Source organism: Schistocerca cancellata, chromosome 11 (assembly GCF_023864275.1).
Source record: "Schistocerca cancellata isolate TAMUIC-IGC-003103 chromosome 11, iqSchCanc2.1, whole genome shotgun sequence".
Classification (NCBI taxonomy): domain Eukaryota; kingdom Metazoa; phylum Arthropoda; class Insecta; order Orthoptera; family Acrididae; genus Schistocerca; species Schistocerca cancellata.
This window is the reverse complement of record NC_064636.1, coordinates 125,166,002-125,190,655: the sequence shown is the minus strand read 5'-3', so window position 1 is coordinate 125,190,655 and position 24,654 is coordinate 125,166,002. Positions and strand designations below refer to the sequence as shown.

At 41.3% G+C, this 24,654-nt stretch overlaps 1 protein-coding gene across 1 annotated transcript in view; it reads right to left on the bottom strand.

Annotated features, from left to right (window-relative positions):
- Window positions 1–18,516: 18,516 nt before the first annotated feature.
- The window catches only part of LOC126108323 (TD and POZ domain-containing protein 1-like), a 48,165-nt gene continuing 42,027 nt past the window's right edge, over window positions 18,517–24,654 (bottom strand). Inside the window, exons 3-4 of the mRNA XM_049913542.1 lie at window positions 23,791–23,937; window positions 18,517–18,904 (exon numbers count right to left, since the gene is read on the bottom strand). Of these exons, the coding sequence (XP_049769499.1) occupies window positions 18,517–18,904; window positions 23,791–23,937 (535 nt within the window). The remainder of the gene's footprint in view (window positions 18,905–23,790; window positions 23,938–24,654) is intronic.

Here is a 24,654-nt window from a genome sequence, read left to right as displayed (position 1 = left end):
CTCCATGGACGTATCGTAAGGCATAATTTACTTTTACAAGATTTTCCACCAGCCTAGATATGAATTTCGGACATTAAGTACTATTCCACCCGTCAACTTTGACAAGCGACGTCGTGACATCAGCGGTCTACGATGCGAAAGATGAAAGTGTCCCGTCATTAAATGTTATCTGCGGTTGTCTCAGTGCCTGAAGTAAACTCTGCCGATTGTTGTAAATATGTCGCGATTTCCGAGGGTATGGTTAGGCAGCGCCGCAACCTAAGCGCGTACCTTAAACTGATGCCAGTGAATCAAGCAGCAATCCTATTTTTAATCTTGGTTCCTATAAAATATTTAGCTACTTCTTTCCCAATAAGACATGATTTCCGAAAGTGAGGTCGGGCAGGAATCCTAAGAACAGCATAATTGGTGCGAATGGAACGGTTAGCACGCATATTTATAATCTTGATTCCCACGAATATTTGACTGTATTTATCCGCAAACTGCACGATTTATAAGGATGAGGTTAGGCAGGAGACTAAGAGGACAGCCAGGCCTATACAGGTAAATTGTAGGTCTCTGCTGCACGGTGCGTTATTTTTGCTGACATTTCATTAGGTATCTACTGTTTTTACATTTTAGCATTTTTTTTGTTTTTTTTGTTTTTGTACTTGAGTTGTCTAGATCAAGTTTAGTTATGGATTCCAGAATTTCTTATTTGTCGGAGTACTACAGAATGCGACAGTAGCAACAGAAATACAGTGGCACAGAACAGCACTTACCAATTGCAAAAACGCTGAAAATAATGAAACTTGGACTCGATATGTTGAACTGAAATATGTAGCTCAGTTCTTGTGACCAGTTCGAACATTTGTCACTTTTTGTGAATTTTCCTTACCTCTGCAGTGTTTCTTTTTGGAATTCTGTGTTTATTTCTCCTTATTTCCTGCTTATGACCTCTTTTTATAATTGAATTTGATCAACTATAGATAGCTTAGAACCTAAGACAATGGTACGTCGTTTTTCTTCTTCCCCGAATCTCTTTATGCATTGGCTGGCGGCCTGGCTCTGTTCATTTGACATCAGCCTCCTAGGTTGTGAGTTTTGTTGTCGGACAAGAAATTTTGCACTACTCATCTGTAGCCTGAAATTTTCCCTGTCTTGTCTGGTGTCTTCTGTGACGTTCGGCTTCGTTATATCCTTTCTTGGATGTTCCAGCCACCTCGTGATGTTTTTTAATTTGGAAATACGAGATTAAAATTTTTCTCCAATAGCCTGTAGTCATTCGTACAATGACCGTAAAACTTTCATCTCCTCTTTCTTATTGTGTCTGCGACTGTTCCTATATTTCCCTATAGCTCTTCATTTCTCCTCTTCGTCAAGCTATTAGTTTAGTTCTTTTGTGGCCCTGAAGTCTTTCTGCATTTCCAGTTCTTCTCCTTCACCTCTTGTGCTCGGTGTTAGGCATTTAGATCTGCATAGTGCATTCGGTGTAATTACTGTTGCGTGGTGTTAAATTTTTGCCTGTAATGATACTGATTTTTTATTATATCGGTTTTGGGTGAGTTTGTTTGCTAATTCAATTTCCCTTGATCTTTCTTTACTTGTGATGTTTTCTAACCATTTGATTGTATCCATTCTCCCACATAAGCTTATCAACTCTTTTGACGTTTCCATTTTGTGTTTGTATCTATTTTCCTGTATTGTGTATATGTTCAACGTATTCCGTTTTCGCTTCCGACATTTGTAATCAGGTTGTAGCTGCAATTTTGTACAGTGTTTCTATCATTATCTTTTCATCTGTTTTGTCCTTAGAAATCATAGAAATATTGTCAGATATTTCAAGTCAGATCATGCTCTTTCTTGTTCTAGATGGATTCCTTCGACGTTTTCCTCTTGTAGTTCTCTGTCCCTCCCTGCCATGTCCTTGTCTGAGGTCAGACTGAAGAGAATCGGTGAGGGCCCATGGCGCTGCCCAATCCTGTGTCAGTTGTGAAGGCTTCAAAAACTTCTCCTACGAATTCAACTTTTGAACTTGCGTCTGTAAGTGCCTGTTTGACTAATTGTCCTCTGTTAAGGACACTGTCTGACCGTTTACAGAACCGTAGGCTATTTTTTGAAATCAGTGAATGTAACGACTGTGTTGTGGTTCTACATTGTTCTGATCCTGATAATTCTTTTCAAGTTAGAAATTTCCTCTGGGCAAAAACTATTTTTCCTCAATCCCGCTTGGTACACCCCAGTTGTGCGTTCTGACTGGTCTTCTGCCTTACCCATAGAGGTCCTACAATGAAGTTGGATACATGTGTGTGCCCGTCCTGTTTCCCTTCTTACGTGGCGGATGGATTGTGGCTTGCTTCCAGTCGTCTGGTACTCCTTTCTCCCAGCAGTATTTCGTAACCTCGTAAAAGGTTTCAGCTGCCCGCTCCCTCCTAGTTTTCACATCTCAGCCAATACCCCGTCTTCTCCTGGCGCCCTGTTGTTTTTCGGCTGGCCACTGTATTGTTGAGTCTAATGCAGTTATATGGCTCTCAAGGCGCGATTTCCTTTAGAGGCTGTCTGAAAGATTGTCTTTGTGTTGGTTCCTCACACTTTAGAAGGTTGTTGAAGCATTTTGCTACTAATACAGAGTTTGAAATGTCCCCTTTGAACAATTGCACCTGACTATGCTTAACCTGACACACAATATTATTTAGCGCAGCGCAATCTGACTATCCAAGATCCCTGCAAAAGAATGGCCCTGAGTAACATTAAACTATACCTTTCAGAAATCACTTACCTCACAAAAATCTTCATTACTCGAACTACTGCAATACACCGAGCGCCACTACTGCCAGCTAAATAAAAGATTCAAACTACTGAAGGGATAGTTAGCAAATGAAAGATTTTAATAGAGAACAAACACTGTATTTACCTTAATATCATCATACATATAGCAGTTCATGACAAATTACAAAACTCCGCCATCTCTCTCCCCACATCCACCACTGCTGGCGGCTCACCTCCAACTGTGCAACGCTATGCGCTGTTCACATTCAGCTGCCGCTGCCCAACACTACAATGGCAGACAACAATGCAAACTAGCCACAGACTGCACACAGCACAGCCAGTGATTTTCGTACAGAGCGCTACGTAACGTTGCCAATAAGAAAACGTAAACAGCCTACTTACAAGTTGTGTTTGTTGTTGGTAGTCATTTTGCCTTTTGAATCTTTGAAGTACAACTGCTTGTACCCTGTTTTTTCTCCTTTTAAAAGTTTTTAGAATTCTTTGCGTTGTTCTGTCTGAAGTCTGTATCTATCCGTTTCCCATATGTTCCTAATTATGTCATTTTGCCATTTTTGTGTTTGATTTTAAATTGTTCCCATACTTTCCCATAATAACGAGCACTAAAACATATACTGAGATCAGTGAACACAGGATTGTCGTAGCGAAACTGAGTGTTGAAACTCCCTGACGAAAGATTCATAACCCAAAGACTGGAAACTTGCACAGGTCACACCAAGACTTAAGAAACGCAGTAGGAGTAATCCATCAGTTTACAGGGCCATATTACCAACTTCTATTTGCAGCAGGATTTTGGAATATATATTTTGTTCGAACATTATGAATTATCTCGAAGAGAACGGTCTATTAACACACCGTCAACACAACTAGCTTTTATTCATATGAAGTATTGAGTGGTATTGACAAGGGATTTCCGATTGATTTCGTCTTTCTAGAGTTCCAGAAGACATCTGACACTGTATCTCACAAGCGGCTTGTAGTCAAATTGCGTGGTTATGGAATGTCGTCACAGGCTGGCCAGTGACTTGATTCGTGATTTCCCGTCACAGAGTTCACAATTCGTATTAATTGGCAATTGATCCTAAATAATGAAAAGTATGAGGTCATCCACGTGAGTGCTAAACGGAATCGGTTAGACGATAAATCAGTCAAATCTAAAGGCCGGAAATTGAACTAAATACCTAGGAATCACCGTGACGAACAACATAAATTGGAAAGAACGCATAGGAAATATTGTGGGGAAGGAGAACCAAAGACTGCCCTTTATTGGCTGAAGATGCAACAGATCTACTAGAGAGACTGCCTACACTACGGTTGTCCGTCCTCTTCTAGAATACTGCTGTGCAATGTGGGATCATTACCAGGTAGAATTAACGGACTTCATCGAGAATGTTCAGGGAAAAGCAGCACATTTTGTATTATCGAGAAATAGGGGAGGTAGTGTCACTGACATGATACAGAATTTGGGGCGGCCATATTTAAATCAAAGGCATGTTTCGTTGCGGCAGAACCTTACCACGAAATTTCGATTACTAACTTTCTCCTCCGAATGCGAAAGCATTTTTTTTCGCCGACATCCACAGGGAGAAACGATCATCGTCATAAAATAAGGAAATCAGGTCTCGCTCGGAAAGATACATCTGTTCGTTTCTTCCGCATTCTGTTTCAGACTGGAATAATAGAGGATTATTGTGAAAAATGGTTCGATGAACACTTTGACAATCACGTAAGTGTGATTTGCAAACTGTCCATGTAGATGTAAATTATGAGTTTACTGCGATGATATTGTAGTGGACTTTAAAGGACATGCATGGTGCTTTCACTTGCATGCGTGAACTGTGATAATTTGTTTCATGCATGTATGGTTTTTTATGTTGTTACTTTCTTTTTTGTTAGCTCAATTTATTTGAAATATAGCTTATAACTATGTAATTAATCGCATGAGCTGCAATCGAATTTTATTGTATGTATGTATACTATCTGTCTTTTTTGTGATACATTCTTTGGTTTAGGATTGAACCTCATTGCCTTTAGATGTCGCCTCTAAGTAGCATCTGTGAGTCAGATATGACGTCGATCAAAGCCATAGAGTAGAAAAATCTCTGGTGTGAGCATTGCGTGGTGTGCATGTTGTCAACATTAAGCTGAAATTGTCGCATGATCTCGGGATGCCGTCAAGTCTCGTCATGTGAAAACATTCCACAATGCATTTCAAGTGGCGGCATTCAGACAAGTCGTCAACAGACCGTCACGTCACCTCACGTCACGGCAGGTCACGGTTTCCAGGGAATGAAGTGTCGACGGTATCACCATCTGCTATCAGCGTAAGTTAACTCGTTGTATAGTAGTGGATATTGTGCTTTTGTAATTTTTTACTCTTCATTTTCTTATTGTGCTTTGATTTCGTGGCAAATTGTAAATGTTCGATGCCGACTTGGAGGTTTTTTGCACTGGATGTTCTCGCACAAGCAATGTGAGATATCTGAAAGCGAAAAATTATTTAGGTTTCGCAATAACAGAAGAGACGCCCACTTTCCCAAAGCACAGAAATGTCGATGTTTTGAGGTGTTGTTTCACGCCTCAGCACTTCAGCAAACAAGACTGATCAAGAACACAAGTTATGAGGTTTGCTTTGGCCATTAATAACCTTAGTTCCTCAATTGAAATACTATACTCTGACACGGACTAAGCGAATTGACGTTACATGACGTGACAGACAGTGTGAATACACGCTGACGTGACGGTGCTGCGACGTGATGTCTGCTCATTTTGCTGATAAAAACTGTGAGATCAATTTATTCCAGGTATCAAATGCAAGTTGTTACGGTGTCTGCAAAACGCCTGTCCCTAATACACAGCACATACGATTGGAATCTATCTGAACTAACGATTTGGCCACATTCAAAATTTATAGGACGTTTTACGCACAAACCTATGCCACCCCAAGAATACACAACCAATGTGGCAATGTGTGTCGACAACAGAAAATAAATTCTGTGCATGTGAATCCTCACTCTATGGTCAAAGCGGAGGGTGAAATCGAGCACTAGAATATGTTCATTGTTTTTTTTCTGTTTATTTATCATTAAATGAGGCGTCCTTATCATCCTTGTGCCAATGTAATTTGCATCCTTAACACCAGTGCAGTACTGCCACGTTATCTTGGCTCCTCATCTCCCTAGAGCTGAATTAGTAGACACTGCGCGAATTTGAGCTGCCGGTACGTTGACTCATGTCGCTGTCAACTTTGGCATTCAGGCCATAGGCATTACACTGTAGTGATCTGCCACATATCGGTTACAACGCAAAGTATTTTAATGGCAAACTTTCGCAATTTTCTGTACCGTGCTTATGTATGACACATGGACATTTCTCTCATTTAAACGAGTATATGATGTGGGTATTTCCTTCGCCATGATGTCATATTTTTGTGCTATAACCATAATGTGTACACCTTGTGGTCACAGATAACACTCTTCTTCCAAGCATGTATTTATTTATAAATGTATTCACAGATAACATAGTTCTTCCAAAGATGTTTCATTTTATGTGTCGATGATCTTCCTGTGAACATGGATTGTCCAACATAGACATGTTATTCATCTTTGGCCATGTCAACCAGTATCTTCCATAGTATAATTTCAGATCAGATTCATTACACATGTAACTACTGTACTGATGTTCATTCTGTGGCTCGATTGTTTAATGAGTCGAAACCATATTTGCTACCTGTCTGTCGTTGACTTAGACCATTAAGCACTTTCTTGATGCTGGAACATCCATTTTAGATCTTGACGATGCCTTCACATACACTATGTGGTCAAAAGTATCGCGATACCTGGCTGAAAATGACTTACAAGTTCGTGGCGCCCCCCATCAGCAATGCTGGAATGCAATGTGGTGTTCGATTTGTTATCATCCACAACTTCAAATGGATTACACGCTTTCTCTTTAAAGTACTTTAATCACCACATGGGTTCGCAGTAACCTTGAAAATTAAATTTCAAATGGTCTTGGGAAATCGTAAATTAAAAAAAAAAACAGGAGAAAAGTTGTGCATAATTCGGGCTAAGCTTGGCAGCACTTACTCAGTCGTATTCCACGCTAAACTGCAGCAGCGACAGAGATCTCGTTCAGACGCCGACTTCAGTTCTCCAGTCGCTAGGCTGGAGTGAGAGCGGCACTGTTGCAGGGACGTCGCTGCTGAGGAAAGTGGAAGAGGAAAAGGGGTTCATCTCGGAATCCCAAAGTGGGAGGAGAGAAGATTAAAGAGAAAGGAAACAGAAATAAACGCGGAAACACTATCTAATACAACGTTTCTGGCGATTGGCAACCCAGTTTGGCCCGACCCGATTCTGCCGAAAACCCGCAGAAATTGACAAGTATGTGGTATTAACGTCGGAGAAAAACAGTACATTGCCTCCTGTGCGGTAAACGTTCGTCACAAGTAGTATTGCTGTGTTTGGGACAGAATTGTACATTTCGATTTGCAGCTTCAGATCGAATAATGTAACAGTTTCTGAAACAACCTGCTGGACGTCCTGTACTTGCCGCCGACCGGAGCGAAAACTTTCTGAGTCGAATTACCTCTCTAAGTGTGCGTCATCATGGTTTGGTGCAACTTTCAGAATCGCGATCTTCGGTTGTATGAATAAAACGGAGAATGTACTTTATACTCGAAATTGTGGAGAACATTCCCAGGTTCGAGTGAATAAAGCGAGCCGGAAAATATACTTCACCGGAGGAATTTCTCAGCTTGAGTAAATGAGTGGAAGAAGCCGCTAAAAACAAAGAACATGCTCCCATTTCGTATGAATAAAACTAGAGGGGCGAATCACGAACCGAGAACATTCTCCGTTTTTTGAAGTGTGCTCTGTAGCATAACATCGAGCTGAGTAAGTCCTGTTAACGCTAGCTTTTACAGACTTTTTGGTAGTAAAGGCAGAGTTTATATTTCCTGGAAGGCAAGAAGGTATACGTACCCGAGGAAATACAGAAGAGAGGAACCGTAGAAACTTCTACGAGTTTTACAATAAAAACATTATTTGCATGGCGAATTTCCTTCCAAAAAATCATGAAAGAAGAGATGAGCGACCTTTCAAAAGAAGTGAAAATTAAAATGTTTTTGTTGCTATTTAGTAGACTCAAGTTTTCACACAAATGTACGAGAAGACTTTGGTATACACACAACACCTGTGCCGCTGACGTTTCCGGATATTCATGTCTTCTCACACCGTAAATCTTACACTTCGTTAAGTTCGAAATATAGACGAATCAGAAAAATTAACAACAGGTTGATTACAAAGCTAGCGATCGGTTTCTCGTAACGAACCCCACGGGCGATCGCTTGCGTCCTTAACACGCGAGCACACCATTCTGCGTCGTATTTGAACAAAATTATCTCTTCTTAGAAAACTCGGCCGTGGTTCCGGTTTGGAGTCGATGAAAAATGATGTAATTTTAAGATTTCATTCACATAATGTGTTCACCTAACTTCGGTAACAGAAAAGGTTCCCACATGTCGTAAATTCAATACGATCGCAGAAAATACATTTTTTCAAATTGTCTTTAATCGTCTTAACAATTTGCTGCCGCACATAAAAGTGAAATCTAAACGTAATGCAACTCTTTACAGAACACACTGACGCCAGTTCCATCATTGTACACTGAACGGTTTGCCTGTTTGAGCGAGCTGAATGAAGTCTGGCGTTACCCGTGCGTTCTGTGCGTGACGCGGCAGACGACACACACAGAGAACCTTCTCATGGAGGTGAGGAGGAAGTGGGGAGGAAACCCTCTCGTCGGAGAATACGCTTCCAATTTTTGATTCATACGAAACTGAAAACTTTCTGAGAGAATATTCTTTTGCCTCGAGAATCTTCTCTGGTCAATGATCTCTTTTTATGCATATGACTCTTTATCCTCACGATTTCTCCCCATGAATGCGAAATCGAAGGGCGTCCATTCACGTCCGTTGTGCGCAACGACGGACTTGGACAATTCTAGCAGGACAATGCGACATCCCGCACGTCCAGAACTGCTACAGAGTGGCTCCAGGAACACTCTTCTGATTTTAAACGCTTCCGCTGTCTGTTAAACTTGCTGCATACTGTTCAGAGGAGATCTCCACCCCCTGGTACTGTTCCGGATTTATGGGCGGCCCTGCAGGATTCATGGTGTCAGTTCCCTCCAGCACTACTTCAGATATTAGGCGAGTCCATACCTCGTCGTGTTGCGGCAATTCTGCATAAAATATGTCGACTTGAACAGCAAATTATAGGTGTGTGTCTTTAGGGTTACATCTACTCCTTTTCCTGAAACTGCTCCTCTAGCTTTAGTCTTTTCTAATACGACTGTAGGGCAAGAATTATTCGGACTGCGTTTATTACATGCTGCATAACTAATCAAAGTGACTGGAGATCCGTAGTCAGTTACCGCGGTACAATTTGTGAGTCAATTGATATCTTTATAATCGCACGATACACGTTCTCTTGTGGCTGTTGTTTTCCCTGCAATAACGTGTCTCTTATGTCTTCCAACGTGATAATATGTTCTGTTACTGTGTTCATGTTGTAATAGTGTGCAAATTGATTTAATCCTGAACTTTACTATTAATCTGTTTAATAAAAACAAAGTAGTCCCCGTGGGTTAACGCTCTGGAAAAAATGCTGTTCGTGAAATGGTCCGCGTCCGTTGACGATTTTCGTGACAAACAGATCCTGAAATGAAAATATCTCACCTCGTAATGTAACTGTTTTGTAAGTAGTGGCGCCTAGTCGCTCATAAATTATTTTGCAGAAAGCTTTGTCCATTTCGTGCTCAGGTGAACGCCAAGTCGAGTTACAAATGTTGTTTACATTGATGCTCAGCTGTACTCGATACGTTACATTTCGTTTGAAAGAATTGTGCACAAGTTACGAAAATGGTCCACTCTAGTATTGTGCTATAAAGTCATCAATTGAGGCAAAAAATTACATTCATGACTTTATTTTTTATCGTTATTCTGCACAAAATCTCGTGAGACTAGTTGTGATTACGTCGTCTTTTAGTCGCAGTAAGTATGTATCGAAGCAATGTCTTTTCGTGGTTTTCACACACGCAGCTGTTGGCATGAGAGTACGCAGTACGCTATGTAGCACATGTTGAAGTGTCTTCCAGCACTCATGACGTTGTAACACCTCACCAAGTGAAAGCGTCGTATCGTGATTGTCTGGGAGGCGGCTGAGAGCAGACTTGGTGCACTCCGTACGTGTCAGTAACAAATCCAGTGACAACTCAGAGCCAGACCGCTCACAGAAGGTACCTCCATGTCACTTTTAACAAAATGTCTGTGAAGTCACCCAAAACCACGATAATCGATGCGGCATGCCGTGGTAAAGAAAACGTTAATAATACGTTCAACTTTCTCACAGCGCAGACAATAACTATACTCGAGTCTGTTACAATACAGTGAAAGAAAATAAAGCTAAGACGTTTATCTAAAACTACGTATGGTAGGTTCTCGGATTAAATGACAAGGACTAACAAACATGTCTCACGAATATCGACATTACAATTTACGCAGATGTGTCGGTAGTAACATGTCAAACTGAAAAATCATAATCGAAATCGGTTTTACACTGTGCTAGAAAAGAAACATTAAAATACAGCAATCATTACATGTATAATGCATTATCAAAATATCAATAGATAAACATTGTGTTGTTATGCAAGAGTACAATAGTGATTTCTGCAGTGTGTGTTTCTATGTACTCGAGTAAATGTGCAGAAGTATACAGGCTAAAGGAAAGGAATGGAATGTGAACAATATTTTGCATTTCTCTGCTGTCTGTCAGTCACAAAAAAAAGATAAAGCAAATGAAAATGTGTCCACAAAACCTATGCACGTGCCAGTTACTTATTATTACCCCAAATGCGAAATTTAAGTGTTATCAAGAAGAGTACTTAATACCTATGAACAACTAAAGTCAACGTGCAGAACAAAAATAATTAAGAAATGATCTCTTTCCGATGAAGTCGATTAAATGTGGGCGAAAAAGAATGATAGAAGATATTATTCTGTGAATGAGAAGAAAATCGATTACTGGAAGCAAAGTCACAAATTTCATCAAAGCAAGTAAATCGTAAAAAGCGTCTTCAAACCTTCAGGTTGTTATTCCCAAAGAAAAAAAAGGCATATGTTTGAAAGAAAGTGTTTATCTTCCTGTAAATTCATAGTTTTGTCTTACCGCTTTGTAACACCTTATCACAAACCATTAGAAATTCCAGAATGACAGTTTCACTCTTCAGCAGAGTGTGCGCTGATATTAAACTTCCTGGCAGAGTAAAACTGTGTGCTGGACCGAGACTCAAACTCGGGACCTTTGCCTTTCGCGTGCAAGTGCTCTACCATCTGAGCTGCCCAAGCACGACTCACGCCCCGTCCTCACAGCTTTACTTCCGTCAGTACCTCGTCTCCTACTTTCCATACTTTACAGAAGCTCTGCTGCGAAAGGCAAAGGTCCTGAGTTCGAGTCTCGGTCAGGCACACAGTTTTTATCTGTTCGGAAGTTTCATTAGAAATTCTATTCATCAGAGGAACACATCAAAACACAATCAACAAAAAATGCTCCAAAGGTTAAATCATCTCGCAATACCTAACACTCCCAAACATCAGTGTGCCACACTTCATATTATAAATCATAAACGTCAGCATAATAATCATGAAAAGTTCGCTATCCTCACTTCCTGTTGTCTCACCATATCTTTGTTGTAAAAACCCATAAGTCATTGCTGCACATGCTCCATCTATAATTAATCCTTAAGTCTTCACATACGACACAGAGTAAAATTCTTACAGTCAATGAAGAAACCCTGGTTATAGCTCAGGATTAGAGTATCCCAGTGGAAGACGAAGAAATTAAATATCTTCTCCGATAGTTGAGAGTACATGTCGAACCTGTGCAAATATTCATACTCTACCTGTTTAATCAGTACTATCTGGAATCCGTTATCGCATACCTCTGGACGTTAGCCTGTAAGAGAAAATGCATTATGACGCGCAAAATTCGATGTTATTGTTTCTCATGTTGCTTTTATCTTTTTTGATGCCTTTGTCTTTGGCGAAAGAATGTTTGTCTTCTTTTACGTAACCTTTGCTTTTAAAATGATATACTGTAACGATCGGGGTCATATGTTATAACACGGAATGATATATATACTCTGTAACAATCATGACACAGAGAAAATAAACATCCGAAATGGCTTGTACTTTTAGTGCTGTATGAGATAAAAATGTTATTGTCATGTACACATACATGTCAATGAAAGAAAATTTGTAGAAAAAGTTTAACTACTACGTACAAACGGTTGGTGTTATAAGGAAACAAAGTGTAGTATATCGGTATGCTTTTGTCTTCATGAGGAGTACAAAGTCAAACAATTGCATAGTGAACGGTTTTGTATTGGTGATGTGATGAAGACCTGTCGAAGCCTTCGTTCTGAGTGTTTCAAGATGTCCTACGTTCCGAAGTGGGATTCGTCGATTCCGAAATGGTCCGTTATAAGACAATGCAAATTTCTGACACCTGTTCTTTGCTTTACTTAGACAATGGGCGTGTTTGAACTAAAACTTACTGTCCAACTTCAAATTTTTTAGTGTGACTTACCTTCTGTTGTAGCGTTTTCCTCTTCTCAGCTGCCTCTTTTGTATTAACTGTTGCAGTGTCTGTCTGTTAACGATGACGTAGACGCTGTGACTTGGGGAAAGTCACAAGTTCTTTTATTTTGTCTGGCTGATTTTTATCCTTCAAAATTAAATGTGGCGAGAGCAAAGTTGTATCAATAGCAGTTGAATTAGTGGTGATCGGAAAAATCTGTCCAATGGAGTGCGTTGTTTGGTTCGTCTGTTGCTGCTTCACAACTGTCTTCCTTGGGTCTGACTGACTGCGAAACGTCGAAATTTAATCCTTCATCTGCATTGACTGTGGCAAAATACGTGTCAGTTAAAAATGATGTGCACCATTGGTTATTTTTTGTGTATGAAGAAAGTTCTAATCTGTTAATTTCCCATTCGTGTATTGAAATGCTCTGCTGAAAGTGTAATGCATCTTCATAGTCCGAAATGGCATCATGTTCTGTTAAAATACCCACACGCAGCTCAGCTTCTGTTTTTAAAAAGTTGGACGATCCAAAAATCTGCATAAATTGTGTGGCTGTGAACAGCAAATTTTAAGTGTGTGTGAGTGGTTTTTACATCTATTCTTTTTCCTGAAACTGCTCCTCTAACTTCAGTTCTTTGTAATGGGATTGTACAGCAAGAATAATTCGCATTGCGTTTATTGCCCGCTCCATCACTAATCGATGTAACTGGAGATCCGTAGTCAGTCAGTGCGGTGAAATTATGTAAGTCAGTTGGTGTGCTTCTAATCGCATGATGCACATTCTTTTGTGGCTGTTCTTTTCCCTGCAATAACGTGTCTCTTATGTGTTCCAACGTGATGATATGTTGTTTTACTGTATTGATACCGTAAGAACTGTAAACTGATTAAAACCTGAACTTTACTATTAATCTCTTTAATAAAAGCAAAGTGGTCCCCGTGTGTTAATGGTCTGCAAGTAATGCTGTTCGTGAAATGTTCCCTGTCCGTTGATAATTTTCGTAGCAAGCAGATCCTGAAATGGAAACATCTCACGTCGTAATGTAATTGCTTGGAAAAAAGGTGCTTGGCTGCTCTATGCGCTCCAGTCGCAAATTTCTGACTCCAGTTGCCGAGAGCCTAATGGAATGCTCCAGACAGCGAGCAAACTGTTCTATACACACCACTGAGTGAGACACTGCTTTGAATAAAAATGGCTTGGACCGAGGAATTGGTGAAATATGCCTTTAGCAAAATGTTTTTACATTATCGGATATATTATTACCCGTATGCAGTTCATATTACAACATTTATTAATATTGTCAAAGGAAGACACCGATACCAAAATCTTCCTCTCACAAACGTCAGTGAAATAATTGACAGACATGAAAAAACCCTCACAGTGAAAATTAAACAATCTTTAATGAAAAATCTCAATTTCCTTGATATGGGTGTCTAATTCAACAATGAAAGTAATGTAACTAGCGCGACTGCAGTGCCACTAAATAAAAAAAATGTTCCCTTCATTCCTCTTCATACTCTTTTCTGATATCCTTACAGCTCATTTCATTCTGAACCGTTAATCGTATCTCTCTCCTCTGTTTCACAGCATTCAAACACAGAGCACTTTACTTAAACGCGGGCGCTCTTAACTTTACGCCTGCACTGCCCAGAGTCCCCTGCTCGGCGTCTCAACTCACAACTACCCCCCAGACGCTGGAACTCCAGCGCCCCTCTCTCTCCCCGGCAGCGACGACAAACACGTGGACACCTTCCAGCGACACAGCTGCTCCTCCCTTCTTCCGCTTGGTAGGTAAATAGACCTGGTTAGACACTGTCCATGTGGGACCCTGCTGCCTCAAATGCTGTCTCCTGTTCCTTATCAGCAGGTTAATGAGCGCCACGTCGCTGCCGCCATTTATTCTGATATCGACCGCATTTTTTAAAATTTTTTTTGCCAAGGAAAGATGCCCAAATGAAGAGAAATAAGTACTTCCTTCTAGCACTGGGTAACTAATTACATGTGGTTAATATTTTTTAATATTACTCTCTGCAACGTCAAACGCTATTATCTACAGCTTCCGATTTGGAATGTGGTAACAGGGGGTATTCTCCTGTTGTTTATCAGCATTTAACGGACGTCTTTTAGTCTACTCTGCCGATGACTGCATTTTATCTGCAAATGGAAGATGCCCTACTCGAACACTCTTTTTGAGAAGTAGTGATCATGAGTACTTCTTACTTTCATTTTATAACAAATAACATCTGGTTAATGTTTTAAACATTACATTCTGCTGCCTCAAATGTTTTCTATAGAGCCCCACATGAATTGTAGTAATAGCACTGTTCTTTTCCAGCAGGTTATGCATGTGTTCTGGCTGCCACCATTTTCTCTGTCAACAACTGTGTTTTATTTGCAAAGTGGAGATGCCCTGCCCAAGAGCACGCTATGAAACTTACAGAAATCAGTACCTCTTCCTTTCATTTGGTAAGTGATTACATTTGGTTTAGACTTTCAATACTACGTTCCACACATTATCTTGACGATAATGGAAAAGAAAAGAGTTGTTACTTTCTCTCGCGTCACCAAGACCTCAGTGAGTGTCCCTGCAGTTTCTTTGCCTTGGTCTGTCAACTGAAGGCCAGGGCAGGCGCCTCTTGCTGACACACTGTGGTGACGTCGTAACACCACCGCCACACACGCTGGCCCCGTAATCGAGTCAGCCTGGCCTTGTTGCCTCTCACTGGAACAACAAATCAACACTTTGAAGTCTGGGACTCTTAACGACATTCTAGCTCGTCCGACTGGGGTTTTCCGTCGTTTTCGAAAAAAATCACAATTCACGAACGGTTACAGATAAATCGTTGCACTTGTTCCGTTTTACACCTGTACATCAAACTTTAAAACGAAGTAACACATTATAGTTACCAACTCCACTTAAATTTACACTGTTGTCACAAGTTTGTAGCTGAAACAAAGAAAATAAAATTTTTACCGTAGGGTTTGGCTCTGAGCACTATGGGACTTAACATCTATGGTCATCAGTCCCCTAGAACTTAGAACTACTTAAACCTAACTAACCTAAGGACATCACACAACACACAGTAGGGTTTATTATAGGTAGAATGAATATTGCACTTGTTTATGTTTTATGAAAACAATCTGAAAGGCATTTACTAAAAAATATCTTTATACACAACTAAATTAAATCACAATTTTTTATAAATAATTTGTATACGTAATTGGCTTTTGTGTGAAATGGTTCAAAGCATTCTGGCATGCACAGCGCAACATCACACACTGGACAACGGTGTATTGATTCTTCCCTTTTCCTCTCTCCAGTTTCTTTTTTAACTTTGTCAGCACATGCTTTACACCACCTTCACGGCCTCGCTTTGCTCTCAGTTGGAGGAAATTTTCTTCCAAAATGCCGCCCAGTTAGTCTGTCGCCTGCAGTCGAAGGCTTCGCCCCTACTTGTTCCTTTCCAGCTACCGTGGCCAGTGTTTTCCAGTTAACACACATGAGTTTATCTGGAGGACATGGTTGCCTGTGTAGCATTTTATACATAATGTAACTGTTTACCATTCCCCAAATGAGAATTCTGTAGATAAGTAAGTCGTATGTAGAACTTACCAACATGTTTTTTATTATTTACAGTCTGATATGTCACGTGAACGAATTATTTTATTTTTTTGAATTATGTAGTGCCAATTACTAATTATTCTTACAAGTATGAAATAATTCAAAATGAAATTCACGCTTTACTTCAATCCTGTAGGCGACATTTGTAACTAATTTCCGAACACTGGGTTTTACGAGATTCACCCACCACTCAATTGCTTTACGGAAGAAATGTTTCCAGTTAACGCACAATTTGTAGAGAGAAATGAAATCCATATTCATCCACATTATGTGCAGCAAGTTAGAATTTAATTTCCAGTATCCTCTGCGAATTATTTTGGGACTGTGTAGACATTTTGCAATAACTATTACAGTGTCACGGTCGGAGAAGCTGACAGGGGCTGCTTCGTAATCCTGCTCAGTTACTCACACCCCGCTGTGGTGTGGAGTCTGTCAGGCCTCGAAGCTGACACTGCCGAGACGTGCGTGCAGTGAGTGCGTATGACGGCGCGCCGCTCAGCTACGGCTTCCGTGTCCAGACCTGCAGGCAGATTTTGCAGGGCGCCACAGAAGGGTGTCGCGCCTTCTGAGTCGATCGCTGAAAAATCTTTCCCTAGCAGCTCTCTTGTTTGACGTGGAGGGAGTGCAGAGGTTTAGAGAGGTGACCACATTCACAACGCCTGTCACAATGCGTCCTCCCGGCTCTTTTTCTACATCATTTAGTTACTGTGTTCGTGAAGAGTTACTCAGTGAAAAAGGCGCAAAATCTGCATTACGAAACTCTGCACTTGGCCGGCGGCCACCCGAGCGAGAAGCAGAAGGCGTACTTCTGCCCATGCGCGGGCGTAGCGAATCCGAATTTTGGGGAGTCGCCGTTTTTTTTTTAGGACGCTCTAGCGCGGTTACCACTCGCCGTCACAAAATTACTGCTGATTGTAGAAGAGTTTGTCCAATTTAATTTTGTGTTGGGTTTTCAACTTTGAGAAACACGTAGTCTTTGTGAAATAAATGAAAATCTGAGAAAAGTCGGAAAATTTTGAGGCTTTCGTTGTGAAGCTGACATACTACAAGGCAGGAAGCACGAAATTTGGATTTAGGAGCCCAAAACATGTGATTATGGAATCGCTGAGAAAAGATCTACCGCAGTTTGTTACCAATTGGTATTTTTTGGTCATTGCACACAGGGTGGCTCTGGATAGTTACTGCTCGATATTTTACGGTAGGTAACTTACTGTTTCCAGTAATTTGTGATCAGCAGTGTAATTGTACAGTAGTGGATTTCTTTTCCTGTGTACACACAGTATATTACATTTATTTATGTTGACGATCAACTGGCAGAGCCTGAAGTATTCATCAATGCCGTGGAAGTCACTCACCAAGTCAATACTGTCTCCTGGCGCCGCTGCTTCCTCACAGAGAATGTTAAGGAGCTTCCGTGTGTAACGCCGCCACATGAGGGCCACAGAAGCTCTTGTTCAGAATGCAGTCTGCCACTTTCGTCACACATGCACACATGAGGACACCAAGTCTAAATCTATCACAGCAGAGAGGGGAATGAATGTTCCAAATGTCGTCTGCTTTCAAAACATCTACAGAGACGCAAAAGTGTACTTTTTGAAAGTCATGTATATTTCCACTACTGGCTGCATGTCTCACGCGATTGAGTATAATTCCCTCAGATATGATAGTTTGCTCTGTAAGAGCAGCAAGCGAGGTGTGTGGGAGAGAAATGATTTTAGGTGGATCTTCAATTGCCTTTATTCGAAGGTGAGCTGGCAAGAAGGCTGCCGATGGTGTGAGCATGAAGTGGTGTGAGCACTGCTACAAATGTGACATTGAAATTAAACACGAAAAGTACGAAGTACTTGTGCAGTGCAGGCACAGAACTGAATTCAGTGTGAAATCTGAAGCGAAGATACATTCTAACTGAACAGCTTATATGGCAGTAATTTGAGCATGGCGCAGTTCGCAGTGATGTAATGTAGCAACATAGACACTGCTAGCAAATAGTTTGCAGTAATTAGGTAATGTAGCGGACTGGTGGGAAGAAGTGACGTTATTGCTGCTGGGCGACATGTTACACAACAACCGCTATTCTTGGATTTGTCTCTTGGAAGAGATTGGGTGTTTATGTTGCGAAATACAGGCGGTTGCGAAAGATGTCAGCTGTATTGTTGTAAGCTGTTTGAATATTGTATGTGGGATGAGAAACGCAAGACAGAGAGGGAGAGAGAAATGAAGTTTATGAATGATGGAATATTTGTCAATTGTTGCTGAGCTTTTGCAGAAATTGCTTGTGAAATGTTTTACAGAGTGAATTCTGAAAATGAAGGTTTGTCACGTTGGTTTACAGATATCTCCTGTTGTTGCAGTAGTTGTCGTGTTACTGGAGAAATTGTGCGGACTGCAAAAGGTAGAAATGAATAGAGAAAACGTTCTTTTTTTTCAATTTTTTATTTTAATGTTATGTACAATGAAGTACATGATGACATTTCCTCTAGTGGCACGTATTAACGCTGTGTTAGCATCTCGATGAGATGGTGTTGGTTTTGCTGCCTGGCGTAGTCCAAGGGGGTGTCCCCATCTTCATCCGTCTTCCCCCTGTCGGCTCCGGCCTGCAGCAACGCAGCCGCCGCTTCTGCGTGGCCATTCCGTGCCGCCCAGTGCAGCGGCGTCCGCCACCACTGATCCCTGGCGTCGGGGTGGGACGCCGCAGAGAGCAGCAGCCGCACCACAGCCGCGTGGCCTCTCAGTGCAGCCCAGTGCAGGGCGGTCTCCCCGTCCCCGTCCCCCGCCCCCACATCCGCCCCAGCCGCGAGCAACAGCTGCACCTCCTCCACCGCCCCCACCTTAGCCGCCTCTATCAGCCTCCTGCCTCGCTCTGCCCCAGAAAGGCTCCTGCACAAAACATCAACACACTTACTCTCTACTATCGAGACACACACACCAAATGAAAGAAACTGTAACGGCCACAAAACTGCGAACAATTCGGAATACACTTCTTCCGAGCGACAAGTCACAAATCTAGAAATCTCGCTTCTGCGATACGGGTTAACCAGCATATTACAGACAGATCCACAGAACTAGCCCATAATCAAAAACTTCAGCCATCTCCCATTAAAAATAGGTGCACTCCATCTCCTAACAAATTTATTTGGTTTTCCTCATAATTCACTCCACAGATCCGCCTCCTTTCACCTCGGCATGCACTTGCTACCCAACCCTTCATCTACATTCAAACACACCCCTAAAACTACCTTCTCTTGGTACCAATTCCTTCTTTCACTTACGAAGAAAACACTAGAAACTAAACGCATCTGTACTGAAATACAATTTCCTCGCCAGACAGCTAAGTCATTCAGACCAGTAACACGGAAAATTTGTGACATACCGACAAAAAGTATAAAAGTCACTGCTTCGTACACAATAAGTTGGTCGACATCTTTCAAATACAACAAGGGAACCAGGTCGACTCTCCCTGACACACACACACACACACACACACACACACACACACACACACACACACACACACACACACACACACGCGCGCACAGTTCTCCTTAGGCATTTTCCACTTCTTGTCAATAATTGGTTAAACATTCATATTTCCTTTTGCCTGCTTTATTTGCTGAATTTTTATAGTTTCTTCTTTTAACAGTTGAACTCAGTATCTCCTGCATTAACCAAGGATTTCTATTTGGCCCTGTTTTTACCTATTTGATCTTTTTCTACCTTCTCTGAAAGCTACCGATTCATCCCCCAAAACTTTATTCTTTGTTTGTCATTGTCCTAGTTTGTTATTATGTGTGCTGTTAAGTCCATTGCTTCCTTCTCTAACAGTAAGTTTCTCACTTTGCATCCCAAACATTTACCCACTGCCTACCTTTCCAAGTCTTGCGTCTCATCCTTGCGTTCTATTGTTTTCTCCTTTGTTTCACGTTCTCTATGGAGCATACTGATTTTGATATCAGCATGTGCTGCATAATAAATACTATTGTCCTGGATACCAAGTATACAATTCGACACTATCGATGATGTTTTCAGTGTGCATGTACCACATGTAGGTGTGTGTCATCTTATATTGAGCGTTTTTAAAATTTTCTTTACTTGTAAGTATGTACCTCCTGTGCCAAATTACGCATTATTACCCGCATGATTTGTATGCACGAAAATTGAAAAATTTCTGTTTGTTGCCTGCTCCTGATACAATTTCAACACTAATTCTCTGTGTCTTCCATGACTGCCAGTCGAAATGGGTGTGCTTCTGTTGCCTGCCTGAGGTGGAGGAGGGTTTTAAATGTTCACTGGATTCCAAAGTCGATATCTGCAGCTGATTATCTTGGTCAATCAAAGCAGGAAGTACTTTAATCTCTATACCGGAGGGAATCAACATCTACATCTACATGGTTATTCTGCAATTCACACTGAAGTGCCTGGCAGAGGGTTCAATGAACCTGTTTCATACTACTTCTCTACCATTCCACTCTCAAATGGCGTGTAGGAAAAAGGAACACCTCAATCTATCCATTGGAGCTCTGATTTCTCTTATTTTATTATGTTGATTATTTCGCCCTACATAATCTTCCATCGGAAGAGAAAGCTGGCAATTTAAATTTCGTAAACAGATCTCGCCGCACAGAAAACCGCCTTTGTTTCAGTGACTGCCACACCAACTCGCGTATCGTATCAGTGACACTCTCATCCATATTGCGCGATAACACGAAACGAACTGCCCTTCTTTGCACTTTTTAGCTGTCCTCCGCCAATCGTACCTGGTAAGGATCCCACACCGAGCAGCAATATTCCAGCAGAGGACGTACAAGTGTAATGTAGGCTCGCTTTGGTAGGTTTGTCGCATCTTCTAAGTTTCTGCCAACAAAGCGCAGTCTTTGTTTCGCCTTTCCCACAATATTATCTGTGTGGTCATTCCAATTTAAGTTGCTCATAATTGTAATCCCTAGGTATTTAGTCGAATTGACAGCCCTTAAATTTGTGCGATTTATTGTGTACCCAAAATTTAGCGGATTTCTCTTAAGACCCATGTCGATGACCTCCCACTTTTCTTTGTTTGGTGCCAATTGCCACTTCCCGCATCATAAAGAAATTCACCCGTGCGGCTTTCTTCCGCTCAGCTCGTGTAGCCCCGTCCCCTTTTGCCTGCAGGAAAGTTTATTTCCAGATGTGACGAGGATTCCCCTGGCAGGTACATCATGTACACTATGCACGCATTCAAAAATCAACTTATTATCCATTCAGAAATCAACTTAGAATGTGATCAAAAATGTTCAAAAAGCAACAGGGATGAGCTTCAAACTCTTTTGAATAATCGATAGACCAATGTGCTCTAGATGCTAGGTGCTTTGTGAAACAAGGTTATTTTTCCTCAACAATACGAATTTTCCCCCCTCGCCACCGAAATTGCCGCCTGGTTCAGATACTCCGGTTTGCTGCATGCAGAACCAACAGCGACATTCCTGTTTCCAGAAGCGGGAGAAGGTACTACTCAGACGCGACTCAACTGCGCATGCGCGTGATTCCGCTTGTAACTGCTTAAATGAATCTGATGTAAACAGTTGTGACTTAACGCTCATTGGAGGTAATTTGTTGTTACGAAGCACTGCATTGTCTTCCTACAGCCTTTCACACATTTTGCTGTTGGCAGACGCTTGTGTGAGCACTGTGTGTTTTTTGTTTATATATGAAGCATTTCCTTTGGAATTTAAATTTCATTCCCTCGTTCATATTTTGTTGCTGCAGTCAGCAGGAGCGGGATACAGTAATGTCCTTTGTTAGAGTATCGGTTATTACCAGTCAAAATAACAAAAAATTAACTGAAAACTAAATCAATGAAAAACTCCAGGGATTTTAGAAAATTCCCCTGTTTTTCCCGGTTTTCTTGCGGATGAAAAAATTCCTGGGGCTTTACTGGATCTTCCGGCCGTATACACCATGTAAAAGTCTCTTGTTAGGAATGGTATCAAAACCCTTCTGGAAATCTAGGAGTATGGAATCAATCTTAGATCCCTTGTCGACAGCACTCATTACTTCATGGGAATAAATAGCTAGCTGTGTTGCACAAGAACAATATTTTCTGAATCCGTGTTGGTTATGTATCAATAAGTCACTTTCTTCAAGGTGAGTCATAATGTTCGAGTACAGTATATTCTCCAAAATCCTACTGCAAATTGAGGTCAGTAATATGCGTCTGTAATTCAATAGGTTACTCCTATTTCCTTTCTTGGGTATTGGTGTGACCTGTGCTACTTTCCGGTCTTTAGGAACAGACCTTTCGCCAAGTGAACGGTTGTATATGATTGCTAAGGAAGGCACTATTGTGTCTGCATACTCTGAAAGGAACCTGATTCGTATTCCATCTGGACCAGAAGACTCGCCTTTCTTAAGTGATTTGAGTTGCTTCACAACACCTAAAATATGTACTTTTATGTCACTCATGCTAACAGCTGTTCTGGTTTCGAATTCTTGAATAGTTACTTTGCCTTTTTTCGTGAAGGAATTTAGGAAAACTGTATTTAGTAACTCCGGTTTAGTGGCACCATCATCATTGTGGAAACTCTGCTGTTGGTTTATATATATATATATTATTCAGTAGGACCAACTATCTTTGCCCACGTCGGTTGCTCTTTTCTAAAAATAAAAGTTAACTATACCATGGAATCAGGCAAAACTTCTCCTCGGTGAATCAAATCCACTACTCATCACACCTGGTGACCATCATTCATCAGTTGCAGGAGTTTGTTTACGAGTGTCGAGCCATACAGTGCTGTACGCATCTCCACTCAGCCACACCCACTGCATTTCTCCCTTCTCGAGAGCAGATACCTCAACCATTAGACCAGCTGAGTGCGTTTGCTGGCGTAGATGGAATTACCATTATGGATGATGTTTTTTACCCATGATTTGCTAACACTACCACCAGAGGTTCTCATGTACATCCTCTGCAGTAGGATAACACCACCGATTCGATTTCCCTTTTGCTACTCTTCCCCCAAGCCCCCCGGTGTAAACTCTAGTGTAAGCGTCGATGAGACACTGAGTCAGAAGTGGAGGTGTGCTCAGGCAGCCGACTGCTCAAGGAGACTGCCTGCAATAAGCAGCAAATCTGGGTTCCTGTTCCAGTGCGGCACAGATTTTCAATAGTCACTACAGATGTAACTGACCAGAGAACCATTTAAGGAATATTCGAATTACATTTTAAGACATACCCAAAACAAGCTGTATCCTCATTCCGGTACTAAATATTAACTTTTTGTCATTATTACTTCTATTTCTGTTTACCTTATTTTCACCATTTCTTCCTCAGTGTCTTCAATAACTTATCTCTACAACCATTCACATAAGTTTTGTTGAGTGGAATTGTGTGAAAAATCCCATTAATCCATTTAATTCAGAATCAATTTGTAAGACACACAATTGTCACTAAAAACAAAATCTAGATTCAACACATCAATATATAAAGAATCTTTGGGAATGGGTATAATTTGTATGCGACACTTCCTACGTAACTACAGTTGAGTGACTCTAAACTGAACGTAATTCTCACGGCAAATACAGAGAACGAGAAATCTTCTGCATATGTGCTCAATCTTCAAAATATCATAGCCAAAAATGTGAGAAAGGAGTAATGTTTAATGGCAACTGTAACCTCTATCCAAAAACTGAAGGAATCTGTATTTTATTTTATTTACTATATCGGCTGGTTAATGCCAAAATAAGCAGTACTGCGAGGGTAAGACTTGGGCATGTGTGGCAACACAACTCACCTGAAGTGCGAGACAGCTGCGTCATCAGGTGGAGGGGTGTGTCGGGCAGACGTGGGAGGCGCAGCTGCAGCAGGAGTCCGGCTGTGGCCGCTGTGGGGTTGACGGTCAGAGTTGGGGGTGGACCCGCCCCCTGTGGCGGTCGGCGAGCTGCACAGAGAAACACTGTGTGGGTGGGCGTGTTCACACAGGGGCTCACTGAAGGCGGTACAGCTGAGGGACTGTCCACCGGGGCAACAGAACACACAGTGCCAACAACACCAGCCTGTCACTTAACGTGACTGTGCCACCAATTAACTGGTTTTTTCTGCACTACTTCTGCTATATTCCCCACTGGCGTAGCTTAAGACGCAAAACAACAAATTGTTCAAAATGAAGCACAAACCAAATCCCAAACATAAGGGCCAACAATTTTGTTGCCCTGACAAAACAACTTTCAGACAGAATTTAGAAGCAGTTAAAGTCAACTGGCTGCTACTTTTGGTTGTGAGGTAATTTGAAAACTGTTATATGGATGCTGAATTATGTCACTGTAGGAAGAGAGAGAGGGAGAGAGAGAGAGAGAGAGAGAGAGAGAGAGAGAGAGAGAGAGAGAGAGAGAGAGAGAGAAACAAACTGATAAGTTGGGGTATCAACTTACTGTTGAAACTATATGGTCATGGATATGCAGGCGCTGTTTGATGTGAAGCCCAAGGGAATGAAGAAGATGGACAAGAATTACAAGAGCTATGCTATAAAAGTTATCAAGAGTATATTCAAAATCTGCATTTGAGTAAAGCAAATAGAACTGTATATATGCATGTGATGTCTCCACCATTCAATTAATTGAAAAGACAGCAGTGGTGATGTGCTTCTTAAACAACAATT